Source organism: Sturnus vulgaris, chromosome 18, assembly GCF_052056855.1.
Source record: "Sturnus vulgaris isolate bStuVul1 chromosome 18, bStuVul1.hap1, whole genome shotgun sequence".
Lineage (NCBI taxonomy): Eukaryota > Metazoa > Chordata > Aves > Passeriformes > Sturnidae > Sturnus > Sturnus vulgaris.
Genome location: NC_142260.1, coordinates 35144 through 49019, shown reverse-complemented (window position 1 = coordinate 49019; position 13876 = coordinate 35144). Strand labels below are relative to the sequence as shown.

Here is a 13876-nt window from a genome sequence, read left to right as displayed (position 1 = left end):
AATGCCTGCCGATCGATTAGATCGGCGGTCGATTGCCAATGCCTGCCGATCGATTGCTAATGCACACTATTTGCACACTCCTTGCACACGCTTTGCACTCATACAGAGGCAGGAGGTTTCTCAGTTCTGGTCGGGGTTTTTTGGGGCGTTCATTCAGGGGGATTTCCTCAAGGATTGGGACACTCCTTGATTCCATCCCTTGCCTGTCTCCCAAGCGCCACCCTGTGGGCAGAGCGCGGTACTGCGCGCCTGCCTCTCCCAAGATGGCGGCTCGGGTGTCGCTCCCCGACCTTCTAACTCTGGCTGCAAAAGGAGGGGGGCACAGCAAGGAGCCCGCTCGCTCTAGTGGGATGCCTGCACACGACGCCGACACCGATCCCACGGGTGCGATTTTCGGCGGCGTTTCCAATCGTGCGGACATCTCCTTCAGCCCGCTTCGGCCCGGGGAAGAGGGGCGGGGCCGCCAGCGATGGTCCCGGCGCAGCCCGGGCAGGCTCGGGGCGGAGCCGGGGCTTGGCGAGGCGGGGCACGGAGGTCCCGGGGACGGGACCGGGCGGGGCCGGGGCGGTGCTTTAGGGGCGGTCCCCAGTGGTCCCAGGCGGCACCGGGGGCGGGGCCGGGTGATCCCGGAGCGGTACCGAGCTGTGCTGGGGACGGTGCTGCAGGGGCGGTGCCGGGCCCGCCTCAGGGTGATTGAATGCCCAGAAATCGCCTCCTCTGCCCCGTGCTCACACTGAGCTGCGGGCTGCAGCGTGCTGTCGGAGCTCCGCACACAGCACGGATTTGGGCTTCCCCTCCTCTCAAACCCTCTCCCCCTTCTTCCTCCTCCTCATCTTCCTCTTTTTCCTCTCCCTCCGCCTCGCCCCCCTCCCCGGGCCCCTGACTCCCCCCGCGATCCCCTCCTCCGGAGGCGGCCCTTCCGAACCGACCCCCCCTCCAAGCCCCGGAGCCCGAGACCATTAAGGTAAGCTTTGGAATTGAAATATCAGGATATTCACTCTATCCCACTGGCCTGAAATTTCAGGATTGTACAATTTTTTCTTGAAGCAGTTACCTTTGCTGCAGGATTGTGTGGTCACCAGTCTCCTTTCCTGTGACTCTTGTTGAAATTTGCTGTCAGATAACCGGCTAGTAACGAAATATTTGACAGAAATCAATGCTGTGAACGGACTTCACTGCAGCAGTTGATGAAAGAGCGAAGAAAATGTCTGTCGTGTTTACGCACCCCCCCGAGGCTGAATGAATTCTGATACTGTAATAAATCAGTGCAGTTGGTGCCTGCAAAGGTCTTGACATTGATCAAGAAGATATTACTTTGGATTTTTACTTTTTATCAGTGTTTCTTTAATCTGTACTTCAGCACTCTAGCCTTTCATAAGTCTTCTCCGGTTTCCTCTGGCCCTGCAGAGTAGTCCTCTCTGTTATTGTCTGATCCCAGCTTTGATGCAAGGAGGACTTTTTGTCTTGAAAATTAGCATCCCCCTCCGCATATTTAAATTAGTTATTTGACTTTTGAGAAAAAGCTGGTCAGCTCGAAGTCCACCAGACACCAGAGGCTGCTGTTTTTAGCACCTTATTCAAAGAGGACATCCTTTAGTTACCTAAGTAGGGGTAGAGATTTACCCCTAGGAATAAGGAATAAATGCAAGCAGACTGTCCTGCCAAGAAAAAATCCAGTTACAGTGACTGAATTCGGGTTTAGTTGCCCTTGATCCTTGCAAGGGATTAAAGGCAGGTTCACTTGGTCTCCCAGCAATGAATGTCTCAACCAAAAGCCGCTCAAAATGTGCCGTTTTTCTGATGGGTTTGGATTCTTTTGCCAGGTGGGAACACGGACTGCTTGACTTTCCACTTCAGTCCTTTGCATTTTCTCTGAAGGGAAAGCAGGAACAGGGAAGTTGGGGCAGTTCCGTCAGCAGAAAGGCTGCTAAGAATAGATGGTAAGGACTTACTTTTCTGCACAGTGCCATGTAACTGAAGGCTCGTTTTTGGATTTCACATTCTGTTCCTGCCTGGTTTTGTGAGAGCTGCAGGTGCATTTCTGTTTCCAGACCCTGCCAAAAATAGTCGCTTATATTATAATGAATCCTTTTTCCTTCATGTTTTCTTGCTTTAAATGAATTACCTTGTCAGATTGATGTGAGCAGCAGTTATTTTTAGAGCTGCTGGTGTTGTACACGGAGTAACTGTAGAACAAATGAGTTGTGATGGCTTCCTTGTATTTGATGTGTGGAGAGGAGCAAAGGCACAGATTCATCCTGTGTAATTGCAGTCGTCCAACGTAGGTGCCAGGGTTGGCAAGCTGGGCAAGGTTTCCTCTCTTGCTGGGCCTTAGGGGGAGGGAGCTGAACCCTGGTGTCACTCGGATTCCTTCCTCTTCTCCCTCCTCCTTTCTTGCTTGTAGAGCTGGAGCTCGGGGTCACCGAGTTTGGGTGCTCGCAGTCAGGGCCTGAATTTGGAGAGCAGGAAAGCGGGGGGAAGTTTCTAGGCACGTCAAAGCCTGTCTCTAGGGTGTGGGACTTGTTGGTCTTCCTCACCACCCCCAGCAACTTGCACTTCTCTCTGGACCTTGCTGTGGTCACAGCCCACTGCTCATTTATGTGACTGTTCATCCGTCTGCCTGATTGCTTTAAGTACAAGTAGCCTGATTCAGGTTTAATTTAGCAATGATTTTCCTTTGTTTCATCGGTAGTTTTCTAAAACTCCCCTACAGGCTATTTTGAAGGTGCTTTTTTTTTTTTTTTTTAACTGCCTGTGATGATAGAAAGCTGTACGGCCCTCTGAAAGCAGTATAACCTGCTTTCCAGAAATTACAGAAGTAGGATTTTTATTGTCCACTATGCAGCTGAAGTCCCCCAATGAGCCTCTTGAACTGAGGGTGAGGAGAGCGGCAGATACGACTCCTCATCAACCTGCTCTTCTTTTCGTTCCTAAAAGAAGGAAGCATGAAGGTAACTATAGAAAAAGATCTGCATCCCTCGGGGTTTTGTATTTTAGGTGTTTTGAGGTTTATTTACACACCTTCTCCTTTGTTTCCTGGACAGGTTTTACGTGACAGTGGAGCGTTTGAGTACACGTGGAAGGAGCTTTCAATTTGGCTGGAGCACTTGGATAATACAAAAGAAGACCAAAAGGAAGCAGTGATTCAGTTTTTGGAAAAGGTAACGGTGTTCAAATCAGCTGGATAAAAAAATGCAAAGAATAGTGTTAGTGGAAACTGGAGGTCTTGTTGCTATTGTTGAGAAACCTGTCAAAGACCAGCGAATGAATTCTGAGAAAAGCCTTGTTTGGGATTCTTTATACGGAGGTGGCATCCTTCTTGTGTTCAGTGGGAGGGCAGCCAAATGATTTGTAGGAAAATGAAATCCAAAAAGATCAGCTGTTATTACAGCATTGTTGGTGTAAGGGTAGAGTGGTGTAGGTGTGGGTAGCTTTGATCTCCTCTTTAGGTGCCAACATTATCAGAGCTCAGTAGATGGTGGTCCTTGACAAGGAAAGGTGACACTTGCTGTTTACTCTTCAGGATGTTGAATGCCCAGTGCTTTGCCTCCACTGTGGTCTGCCCAGGTACTCGGTGTGTGGTCGCAATCTAGGTGCCAAGTTGTGGTGGGTTTTTGTTTTTCCATCAGTGTGGCCTGTAGAGCAGGAACTGTAGACAGAATCCTGCAGAAGTGCTATGGAAGTTGTCCTCATAAAAGCTGCCCAGCTTTCAGCACGTGGTCGTTCTCAGTACCGTGTGGTTCCCCTGCACTTGCCAGCCAGCAGGTGCACTTACCTTTCTCCCCACCTTTGCTGACAGATCCTGCTGAAGCTGGTGACCAACCCCTGTCCCTACACTGACAAGGCAGCAGACCTGGTTCAGGCAGCCAGCACGCTCCAGGTGGCTCTGTTTAAACAGGACTCTGATAACATCAGCATCCCCGTCTCTCACATTGATGGTATGTGGTAACCTGTCAACATCCCAACTCCATGACTTGGGGATACACTTTCTAGCCCTAATCAGCAAACTGATTAGGGGATGGATAACTCTGGCAATCCTGTTAAGTAAGGGCCCTCCAGGATTCAGCTCTCCACGTGTTCTTGGTATCAGAAGTCGAAGTGGAATTGCCAAGTTGCCGCTTTACCTCTGAAAGTAATTTCTGCCGTGGCTGTGCCACTTGAACGGTATTTGAAATCTCTCTTCATGCTCTTGCAGCAGCGTTTTTGAACTCAAATGGAAATCTAGCCCTTCTGCCTGGGACTGTTGACAGAGTCATGGAATCCCAGAGTGGTTTGGCTGGCAAGGCTCCTTAAATCTCATCCAGTTCCAGCCCTGCCATGAACAGGGACACCTTTCAGTAGCCCGGGCTGCTCCAAGCCCCAGTGTCCAGCCTGGCTTTGGACACATCCAGGGATCCAGGAGCAGCCACAGCTGCTCCGTGCTGGACAGCAGCATTGAAAGGCAGAGTGAAGGTTCAGCTGTAATTTAGGGGTTGCACTTAACGTTGTATTGCGTGACAAATGTGGCTTTCATACTTTTTTTTTTTTTTTTTAATTAAAAAGAATTAAAAAGATGCCTTGTATTCCTGGAGTGTTGCATTCTACGTCTGTTGTTTTTCCTGTTAGTCTGGATTCTTGCTTTGATGTTTTTCTTCACTTATTAGATGTCCTGGATATGGTGGATGTCCTGATCGAGGACAGTGATGGCTTTGATGAAGAAGTTGGGTTCTCTTTAAATGAAGACGTGATCATTTCCCTTCAGTGCTGTTGTCCCTGCTGCATTAGAAGCCAGGAATGAACAAGTCCACGTGGGCCTGGATGCTGATCCCTCTTGCTGGTCCATGACAGCATGTGACAGGTGAGATTTCCAGGTGTCTGATTTAGCAGGAAACTGGTTTGTTCCTTCTTGTGAGGAGGCTCATTGGCTTTGCATGGGCAAAGCCACTCCACGTTTTCCATCTAGGAACAGAGCTGGGGAGCTGTTTTAAAACAGAGTCCCAGAGGTAAACAGCTTGGCTCAGTATTTCTGTGTGGAAATAGAAGAATATCTGTGTCTTCTGATTTTTCTCTCGTCTTTCTTCCACAGGTGTTTTTGTATTCCTGACTTGGGTTTCCATCGGGGACACGTGGCTTGGAGCTCAGGAGCCGGATCTGTTCCTTGCCCACGGCAGATTGGTCTGCACTAGTGCAGGTGACGAATTACAGGATGGCTTGGGAACTCGGAAACAAGGAGAAGCAAGTCTTATGTGTCTTTGCAAAAAGATTTGGCTACCACAGGGCATTAATTCAGGGAGTTAAGACTTCATCTTTAACGTTCTGTGCTCTGCCAGCATCACTGCGAGCCCTGAAAGCCTCCTGAGCTGTTCTCATACAGACCTATCTTGTTTGGTCAAAAAAAAAATCTTAGTTTAGTTTCGTCCAAGAAATGTTACTACTCTGTGCGAGCTCATGGGGAAGCTTTTATTCGGCATCTCTCAGTGGGACATTGAAAGTCCAACTTCCCATTTCTTGCACAGTCTGAGAGGCAGTGTTACTTTCTATCATTTTTATCACAGGCATTTTAAACTTTTTGAGGAACCGGCAGGACTGTTTGTGTGGAGGCGTGCGGTTCACAGCCATCCTCTGTCCAACGTAGGATGGGAAAAAAAGGCTGGAGAGCTTCCTACAAGGGGCTGTAAGTGCAAATGACCAGGAGCCCGGGGTTTAGTCATGATGATTTAGTATTTCTTAAAAGACTCTGATTGATTTCATGATGCCAAAACCAGTATGAATAGAAGACTGAAGTTGGGAATCACGATGGTTTCCTTGGGTTTAAAAAGCTTTAATGGTGTTTCAAGACATTTGTATGAGACCTGGTTTGTTTTTTCTTACCCTTTTATTGAATCAAAAAAAAAAAAAAAAAAAAGCCTTGATCCAGCCTTGCTGCTGTGATGTGTGACAAATGCCTGTCCTCCCTCCACGTGGAACAGGTGAGAGGTGGAACTGAAGCCCAAAGAGTTTTCTGCCCACTGATAATATGTGAGTCATATTGGGAATTCTCTGCAGAATGGCAACAGTTGTTCTTGAATGTGGCCATGAGGGGAGTGGAACATGGCAGCCCGGGTCTGAGAAGGTGCAGTGCCAGAAGGAGAAGCTTTGAAATGTAAATCAGGATTGATTCAGGTGACTCGCGACCGCGTGCTGTGCCCAGGTCCTTGGTAGAAATACTGTGCAGGGAAAAGCCAGAGCTGCCTGTGCTATGAGCTGAATTTTTTATTGGGGGGGGGGGGGGTGTGAAATAAAAATGAGGTGCAAATGAGGGAATTGCTTGTGTGTGTGAATATTCTTGTCCTAAAGGAGTGCTGCCCGGTGCTCCTCCCTTCCTGTGCCCCTCTCCTGGTGAGCCTCTGTCCTGCTGGCCGTGCCTCTCTGTCTCCGTGCCTGTGCTGCTCCTTGCCCGTCTTTGCCCGCCCCGCACGGGCTGTGCTCGCTTCCTCTCTGGCTCCTGGGTTCCCTCTTTGTCATGGTACCCCTCAGTCCTTGCTGTGTGTTTGGCACTCTCTGTCTTTTCTCCGTCCTTCTCTGTGCCTCTGTGGTGCTCCCTGTGCCGTTGTTTCCCGTGGGATCCTTGTGTCCCGTTCACTGTCCCTGTTCATTTTTAATCCCTCCCTCTTGTGCTGCCCATCCAGCATGCAAGGGGTTTCTTTTCGTTTTTTGGTTATTTTTCGTTTTCATTTTTCTTCTTCTTATTTTTGGGGGGGGGGTTCCATTTCATCGTGCACCTTGATGTTGATTTTCTTCCCGCGTCCTCTCTGCTGCCCCTCCTCCTTTCTGCCCCTTGTCCCCTGTGTCTGCAGGGCTGGGGAGGAACTTCAACCCTTGTGGGGGTTGCCCTCCCTTTTCTGGTGTCAGCAGAGTCACTTTCTGTGGGATGGACACATGGGAGGGGTTGCAGTCAAGTGCCCTGCTGCTGTCCAGGGCAGTTGGAGTCGTTCTGTGCCTTCTTTGGGGTGAGGAAAAAAGGCTGCGGGGGGCTCCGACGTGGTTTGGGGCACCCCAAGGTCCCTGGGAGAGGGAGCCGGGCTGCGCTGGAGGAGCAGGTGAGTCGGGCATGGAGGGGGGGTCATGGTGGGTGCCAGAACATTGAGAGGGAGGGGTGGGTGTAGAATGCATGAAAAACAGAACCTTAAAAAATAGCTAAATATAGTCTAAAAGGAATGTTTTATTGGTTTGTGTTTGGATAGAGGTAGGGTTTTTTTAATAGATACTGTAAATATAAAAGATAAAGAATAAAAATATAGAAGCAAATATAAGAAACCAATATATAAATATATTACATTACATTATATTTTGTTATGAAAATAGAAATATATAAATATTTAGACTTTAAAAGGAATTTTTTATTGGTTTTTATTTGGTTAGAGGAGGGTTTTTTGAAAATAATATAAATAATATAGGCAAAAATATACAAATATGCAAAAATAGATACTGACATAAAATGATGATAACTATATATGCATATATATATGTAAGTATAAATATATAGAAGTAAATATAAATATAAAATACATGTATGTAGTATGTAATATAAATAATTTATCGATTTTAATATGTTATATTAAATAGTATGTTAGAATGTAAATAGCATCTAGTATATTAATATACTAGTAAAAACTACATTAAATAGTATATAAATATAGAATACACAATATAGACATATAAATCTACAGATATAAATATGAAAACTAAATAGAAAAATATATTCAAATATAATTTAAAATAATCGAGTTTTTTGTTTCTATTTGGTTAGAGGCAGAGCTTTTAAAGAAATAATATTAAAAACAATGAACCTACAAATATAGATGGATATAGATAAAATAGAAATAACATTAGTAATATAAATCTATGTATATAATGAATAATAAAATAATATTGTATATATGATAAATAGAATAGCAATTAAATTGAATATATGAAATATGTATAGATTATGACTATAAATTAAATATTTAAAAAATAGATGATTTATATATATAAAAGTTTTTTTTTTCATTTGGTCAGAGGCAGGGCATTTTTAGTTTGGGTCGGGGTTTTTTGGAGGCGTTCATTGAGAGGATTTTATGACGGGTGGGGACTCTGGTGCTTGGAACTCTCTCCCTTCTCTGTCTGTGAAAATTGGGGGAAACATCCATGAGAAATGGAGGGGAAAATCTGTGAGAGACGGGGAAAAATCGGGAAAAAATCCACGAAAAAATAGGGGGAAAAATCCATGAAAAATGGGGGGAAAATCAGTGAGAAATGGGGAAAAAATCAGTGAGAAAAGGGGAAAAAATCAGGAAAAAATCCAGGAAAATTGCCGGGAAAAAATGCATGAAAAATTGGGGCAAAAATCAGAAATGGGGGGGGAAATGCAGGAAAAATGGGGGGAAAATTTAGAGAGAAATGGGGCCAAAAATCAGTGAGAAATGGGGGGAAAATGGGGAAATATCCATGAAAATTGGGGAAACATCCATGAGAAATGGGGGGAAAAAATGTGAGAGACGGGGAAAAATGGGGAAAAAATCCACGAAAAATAGGGGGAAAAATCCATGAAAAATGGGGGGGAAAATCAGTGAGAAATGGGGAAAAATCAGGAAAAATCCAGGAAAATTGAGGGGAAAAATACTTGAAAAATTGGGGAAAAAATCATTGAGAAATGGGAAAAATCAGTCAGAAATGGGTTGTAAATATCAGTGAGAAATGGGGCAAAAATCATTGAGAAATGGGGATAAAACGAGTGAGAAATGGGGAAAAATCAGTTAGAAATGGGTCGTAAATATCAGTGAGAAATGGGGAAAAATCATTGAGAAATGGGGAAAAAATCAGTGAGAAATGGAGAAAAATCGGGAAAAATCCAGGAAAATTGCGGGAAAAAATGCATGAGAAATTGGGGCAAAAATCAGAATTGGGGAGGAAATGCAGGAAAAATGGGGGGAAAATTTAGAGAGAAATGGGGCCAAAAATCAGTGAGAAATGGGGGGGGGAAATGGGGAAATATCCATGAAAATTGGGGGAAACATCCATGAGAAATGGGGGGGTAAAAATCAGTGAGAAATGGGGAAAAATCAGGAAAAAATCCAGGGAAAATTGCGGGAAAAAATGCTTGAAAAATTGGGGAAAAAATCCGAGAGAAATGGGGAATAAATCAGTGAGAAATGGGGGGGGAAATGCATGAAAAATGGGGGGAAAATCATTGAGAAATGGGGCAAAAATCAGTGATAAATGGGGAGAAAATCAGTGATTAATGGGCGGGAAAATGCCATGAAAAATGGGGGGAAAAATTCAGTGAGAAATGGGGGCAAATATCAGTGATAAATGGGGAAAAAAATCAGTGATTAATGGGCGGAAAAAATGCATGAAAAATGTTGGAAAAAATCCGAGAGAAATGGGGGCAAAAATCAGTGAGAAATGGGGGGGAAAGTCGGGAAAAAATCCACGCAAAATGGGTGGAAAAATCCATGAAAAATGGGGGAAAAAGAATCAGTGAGAAATGGGGGAAAATGGGGGAAATCATCAGTGAGAAACGGGGAAAAAGGGGGAAAAAATCCATGAAAAATGAGGGAAATAATCAGTGAGAAACAGGGGAAAAAATCAATGAGAAATGGGGGGAAATTGGGGACAAAATCAGCGAGAAATGGGTGAAAAATCAATGGTAAATGGGGGTAAAGTCGATGAAAAATGGGGGGAATATTCAGTGAGAAATGGGGGGAAAAAAATCAGTGAGTAATGGGGGAAAAATGGGGAAAAAAATCCATGAAAAATGGGTGGAAAAAATCAGTTAGAAATGGGGGAAAAATCAGTGAGAAATGGGGGGGGAAATCAGTGAGAAATGGGGGAAAAAAATCGGTGAGAAATGGGGAAAAAATATTTGAAAAATTGGGAAAAAAAAATCATTGAGAAATGGGAGAAAAAAATTAGTGAGAAATGGGGGAAAATTTGGGAAAAAATCCACGAAAATTGCGGGGAAAAAATCAGTGAGAAATGGGGGAAAAATGCATGAAAAAATGGGGGGAAATATCAGAGAGAAAATGGGGAAAAAAATCAATGAAAAATGGCGGGAAAAATCAGATCGGTGATCGATAGCTAATGCGTGCCTATGGATTAGATCGGCGATCGATTGATCGCGACTACCGATCGATTAGATCGGCGATCGATTGCTAATGCCTGCCGATCAATTAGATCGTCGATCGATTAATCGCGCCGGCCGCCGATCGATTATATCGGCGATCGATTGCTAATGCCTGCCGATCGATTAGATCGGCGATCGATTGCGAATGCCTGCCGATCGATTAGATCGGCGATCGATTGATCGCGCCTGCCGATCGATTATATCGGCGATGGATTGCTAATGCCTGCCGATCGATTATATCGGCGATTGATTGCTAATGCCTGCCGATCGATTAGATCGGCGATCGATTGATCGCGCCTGCCGATCGATTATATCGGCGATCGATTGATCGCGCCTGCCGATCGATTAGATCGGCGATCGATTGCGAATGCCTGCCGATCGATTATATCGGCGATCGATTAATCGCGCCTGCCGATCGATTAGATCGGCGATCGATTGCGAATGCCTGCCGATCGATTATATCGGCGATCGATTGATCGCGCCTGCCGATCGATTATATCGGCGATCGATTGCTAATGCCTGCCGATCGATTAGATCGGCGATCGATTGATCGCGCCTGCCGATCGATTAGATCGGCGATCGATTGATCGTGCCTGCCGATCGATTATATCGGCGATCGATTGCTAATGCCTGTCGATCGATTATATCGGCGATCGATTGATCGCGCCCTGCCGATAGATGGATATACATAAAATAGAAATAACATTAGTAATATAAATCTATGTATATAATGAATAATAAAATAATATTGTATATATGATAAATAGAATAGCAATTAAATTGAATATATGAAATATGTATAGATTATGACTATAAATTAAATATTTAAAAATAGATGATTTATATATATAAAAGTTTTTTTTTTTCATTTGGTCAGAGGCAGGGCATTTTTAGTTTGGGTCGGGGTTTTTTTGGGGCGTTCATTGAGAGGATTTTATGACGGGTGGGGACTCTGGTGCTTGGAACTCTCTCCCTTCTCTGGCTGTCCCTGACAGGGCGGCAGTGCCGGGCTGAGTTGGGCGGCAGTGCTGCCGCCGTGTGGACACAGGCGGGTACTGCACCCTGCCCCTCTCAGGATGGCGGAAGGGCCCGCGGGCCGGGACCCAGCCCTGCGGCAGCGCTCAAGATGGCGGCCTCTCTAGGACCCCGGCGGATAGGCGTCTACATAAAACGCCTGTCCGCGCTCGCCGGCGCCCTCACGCCCGCGGCACCGCGGACCGCGCGGCCGTTGTCGGCACGCTCTGAAACATCCGGGAAAATTGTCGGCGAGCGGATCGGCGTCGGCGATGTAATCAGGCATCTTATGCCTACACACCGGGGTCCTGATTTTTTCCCGCCCTTTCTGCCGCCATTTTTGGCAGGTCAGCCGGGGTGCCGCCCGAGTCGCCATTTTGAGAGTGCGGACACACTCAAGATGGCGGCCTCTCTAGGACCCCGGCGGATAGGTGTCTACATAAAACGCCTGCCCGCGCCCGCCGGCGCCCTCACGCCCGCGGCATCGGGGACCGCGCGGCCGTTGTCGGCACGCTCTGAAACATCCGGGAAAATTGTCGGCGAGCGGATCGGCGTCGGCGATGTAATCAGGCATCTTATGCCTACACACCGGGGTCCTGATTTTTTCCCGCCCTTTCTGCCGCCATTTTTGGCAGGTCAGCCGGGGTGCCGCCCGAGTCGCCATTTTGAGAGTGCGGACACACTCAAGATGGCGGCCTCTCTAGGACCCCGGCGGATAGGCGTTTACATAAAACGCCTGCCCGCGCCCGCCGGCGCCCTCACGCCCGCGGCACCGGGGACCGCGCGGCCGTTGTCGGCACGCTCTGAAACATCCGGGAAAATTGGCGGCGAGCGGATCGGCGTCGGCGATGTAATCAGGCATCTTATGCCTACACACCGGGGTCCTGATTTTTTCCCGCCCTTTCTGCCGCCATTTTTGGCAGGTCAGCCGGGGTGCCGCCCGAGTCGCCATTTTGAGAGTCCCGACACGCTCAAGATGGCGGCCTCTCTAGGACCCCGGCGGATAGGCGTTTACATAAAACGCCTGCCCGCGTTCGCCGGCATAAAAATAAATATGCATAAATATAAACATAGACATAAACATGCACAAACGTTAACCTGCATAGATATAAACATAAACATAAACATAAACATAAACATAAACATGCAAAACAATAATAATAAATATAAATATAAACATAAATAGAAATAGAAATACAAACATTAATAAAATCAGTGAGAAAGGGGGTAAAATCAGTGAGAAATGGGGGGGAAAAACCATGAAAAATGATGGAAAAATCAGAGAGAAATGGGGGAAAAATCGGTGAGGAATGGGGAAAAAGATCAACGAAAAATTGGGGAAAATCAGTCAGAAGTGGGGGATAAAAATCAGTGAGAAATGGGGGGAAAAGTCGGTGAGAAATGGGGAAAAAATCAGTGATTAATGGGCGGGAAAATGCATGAAAAATGGGGGGAATAATTCAGAGAGAAATGGGGGCAAATATCAGTGAGAAATGGGGGGGAAAATCAGGAAATATCCATGAAAATTGGGGGAAACATCCATGAAAAATGGCGGAAAAAATCAATGAAAAATGGCGGAAAAAATCAGTGAGAAATGGGGAAAAATGGGGAAAAAGGAGTGATAAATGGGGGAAAAAATCAGTGAGAAATGGGGAAAAATGGGGAAAAAATCCACGAAAAATGGGTGGAAAAATCCATGAAAAATCAACGGAAAAATCAGTGAGAAATGGGGAAAACATCATGGTGAAATGGGGAAAAAATCAGAGAGAAATGGGGAAAAATCATTGAAAAATGGGGGATAAAAATCAGTGAGAAATGGGGGGAAAATGGGGAAAAACATCAGTGAGAAATGGGGAAAAAAAATCTTTGATAAATTGGGGCAAAAATCATTGAGAAATGGGGAAAAAAATCAGTGAGAAATGGGGAAAATTTGGGAAAAATCCACGAAAATTGCGGGGAAAAATGCATGAAAAATTGGGGAAAAAATCCGAGAGAAAATCCCCGGGAATCCCCGGGAAAATCCCCCCGAATCCCCGAGAAAATCCCCCGGAATTCCCCGGGAAAATCCCCCCGGAATCCCCTGGAAAATCCCCCTGAATTCCCCGAGAAACTCATCCCGGAATCCCCGTGATAATCCGTCCGCTATCCCCGAGAAAATCCCCCCGGAATCCCCTGGAAAATCCCCCGGAGTCCCCGGGATAATCTCCCCGGAATCCCCGAGAAAATCCGCCCCGAATCCCCTGGGAAGATTCCCCCGGAATCCCCGAGAAAATCCCTCGGAATTCCCCGGGAAAATCAACCCGGAATCCCCGAGAAAATCCCCCGGAATACCCGGGAAAATCCCCCAGAAAAATCCCCGGGATAATCACCCCGGAATCCCCTGGAAAATCCCCTAGGAATCCCCGAGAAAATCCCCCCGGAATTCGCCGGGAAAATCCCCCCGGAATCCCCGAGAAAATCCCCCCAGATTCCCCGGAAAATCCCCCCGGAATACTCTGCAATATCCCCCCGGAATCCCTGGATAATCCCCCCGGAATCCCCGATAAAATCCACCTGGAATCTCCAGGAAAATGCCCCGGGAATACGCGAGAAAATCTCCCCGGAATCCCCGAGAAAATCCCCCCGGAATCCCCGAGAAAATCCCCCCGGATTCCCCTGAAAATCCCTCGGAATTCCCCGGGAAAATCCTCCCGGAATCCACGAGAAAATCCGCCCCGGAATCCCCGGGAAAATCCT

At 46.5% G+C, this 13876-nt stretch overlaps 1 protein-coding gene across 8 annotated transcripts; it reads left to right on the top strand.

The window, feature by feature from the left end:
* The first annotated feature begins 236 nt into the window (after positions 1-236).
* LOC148221674 (nucleolar pre-ribosomal-associated protein 1-like) lies at positions 237-6205 on the top strand. Of its 8 annotated transcripts, XM_088175396.1 has the most exons (9): positions 828-964; positions 1824-1940; positions 2846-2951; positions 3045-3161; positions 3800-3938; positions 4644-4837; positions 5066-5170; positions 5535-5653; positions 6025-6205. In XM_088175396.1, exons 3-6 carry the CDS (start codon positions 2946-2948, stop codon positions 4775-4777), a joined length of 396 nt encoding a protein of 131 aa, XP_088031522.1. In that variant the 5' UTR covers positions 828-964; positions 1824-1940; positions 2846-2945; the 3' UTR covers positions 4778-4837; positions 5066-5170; positions 5535-5653; positions 6025-6205. The 8 variants fall into 8 exon arrangements, with proteins under 8 accessions (XP_088031518.1, XP_088031525.1, XP_088031523.1 ...); XM_088175395.1 differs by lacking the exon at positions 6025-6205 and having other exon boundaries at positions 5535-5897; XM_088175392.1 differs by lacking the exons at positions 828-964; positions 6025-6205 and adding an exon at positions 237-384 and having other exon boundaries at positions 5066-5897.
* The last annotated feature ends 7671 nt before the right edge of the window (positions 6206-13876 follow it).

Bases quoted from the DNA above. Each gene is read 5' to 3' on its own strand.
- LOC148221674 (XM_088175396.1), top strand. The intron at 3,162-3,799 runs GTAACGGTGTTC...CTTTGCTGACAG, and splicing joins TGATTCAGTTTTTGGAAAAG to ATCCTGCTGAAGCTGGTGAC. The intron at 3,939-4,643 runs GTATGTGGTAAC...TTCACTTATTAG, and splicing joins CCCCGTCTCTCACATTGATG to ATGTCCTGGATATGGTGGAT.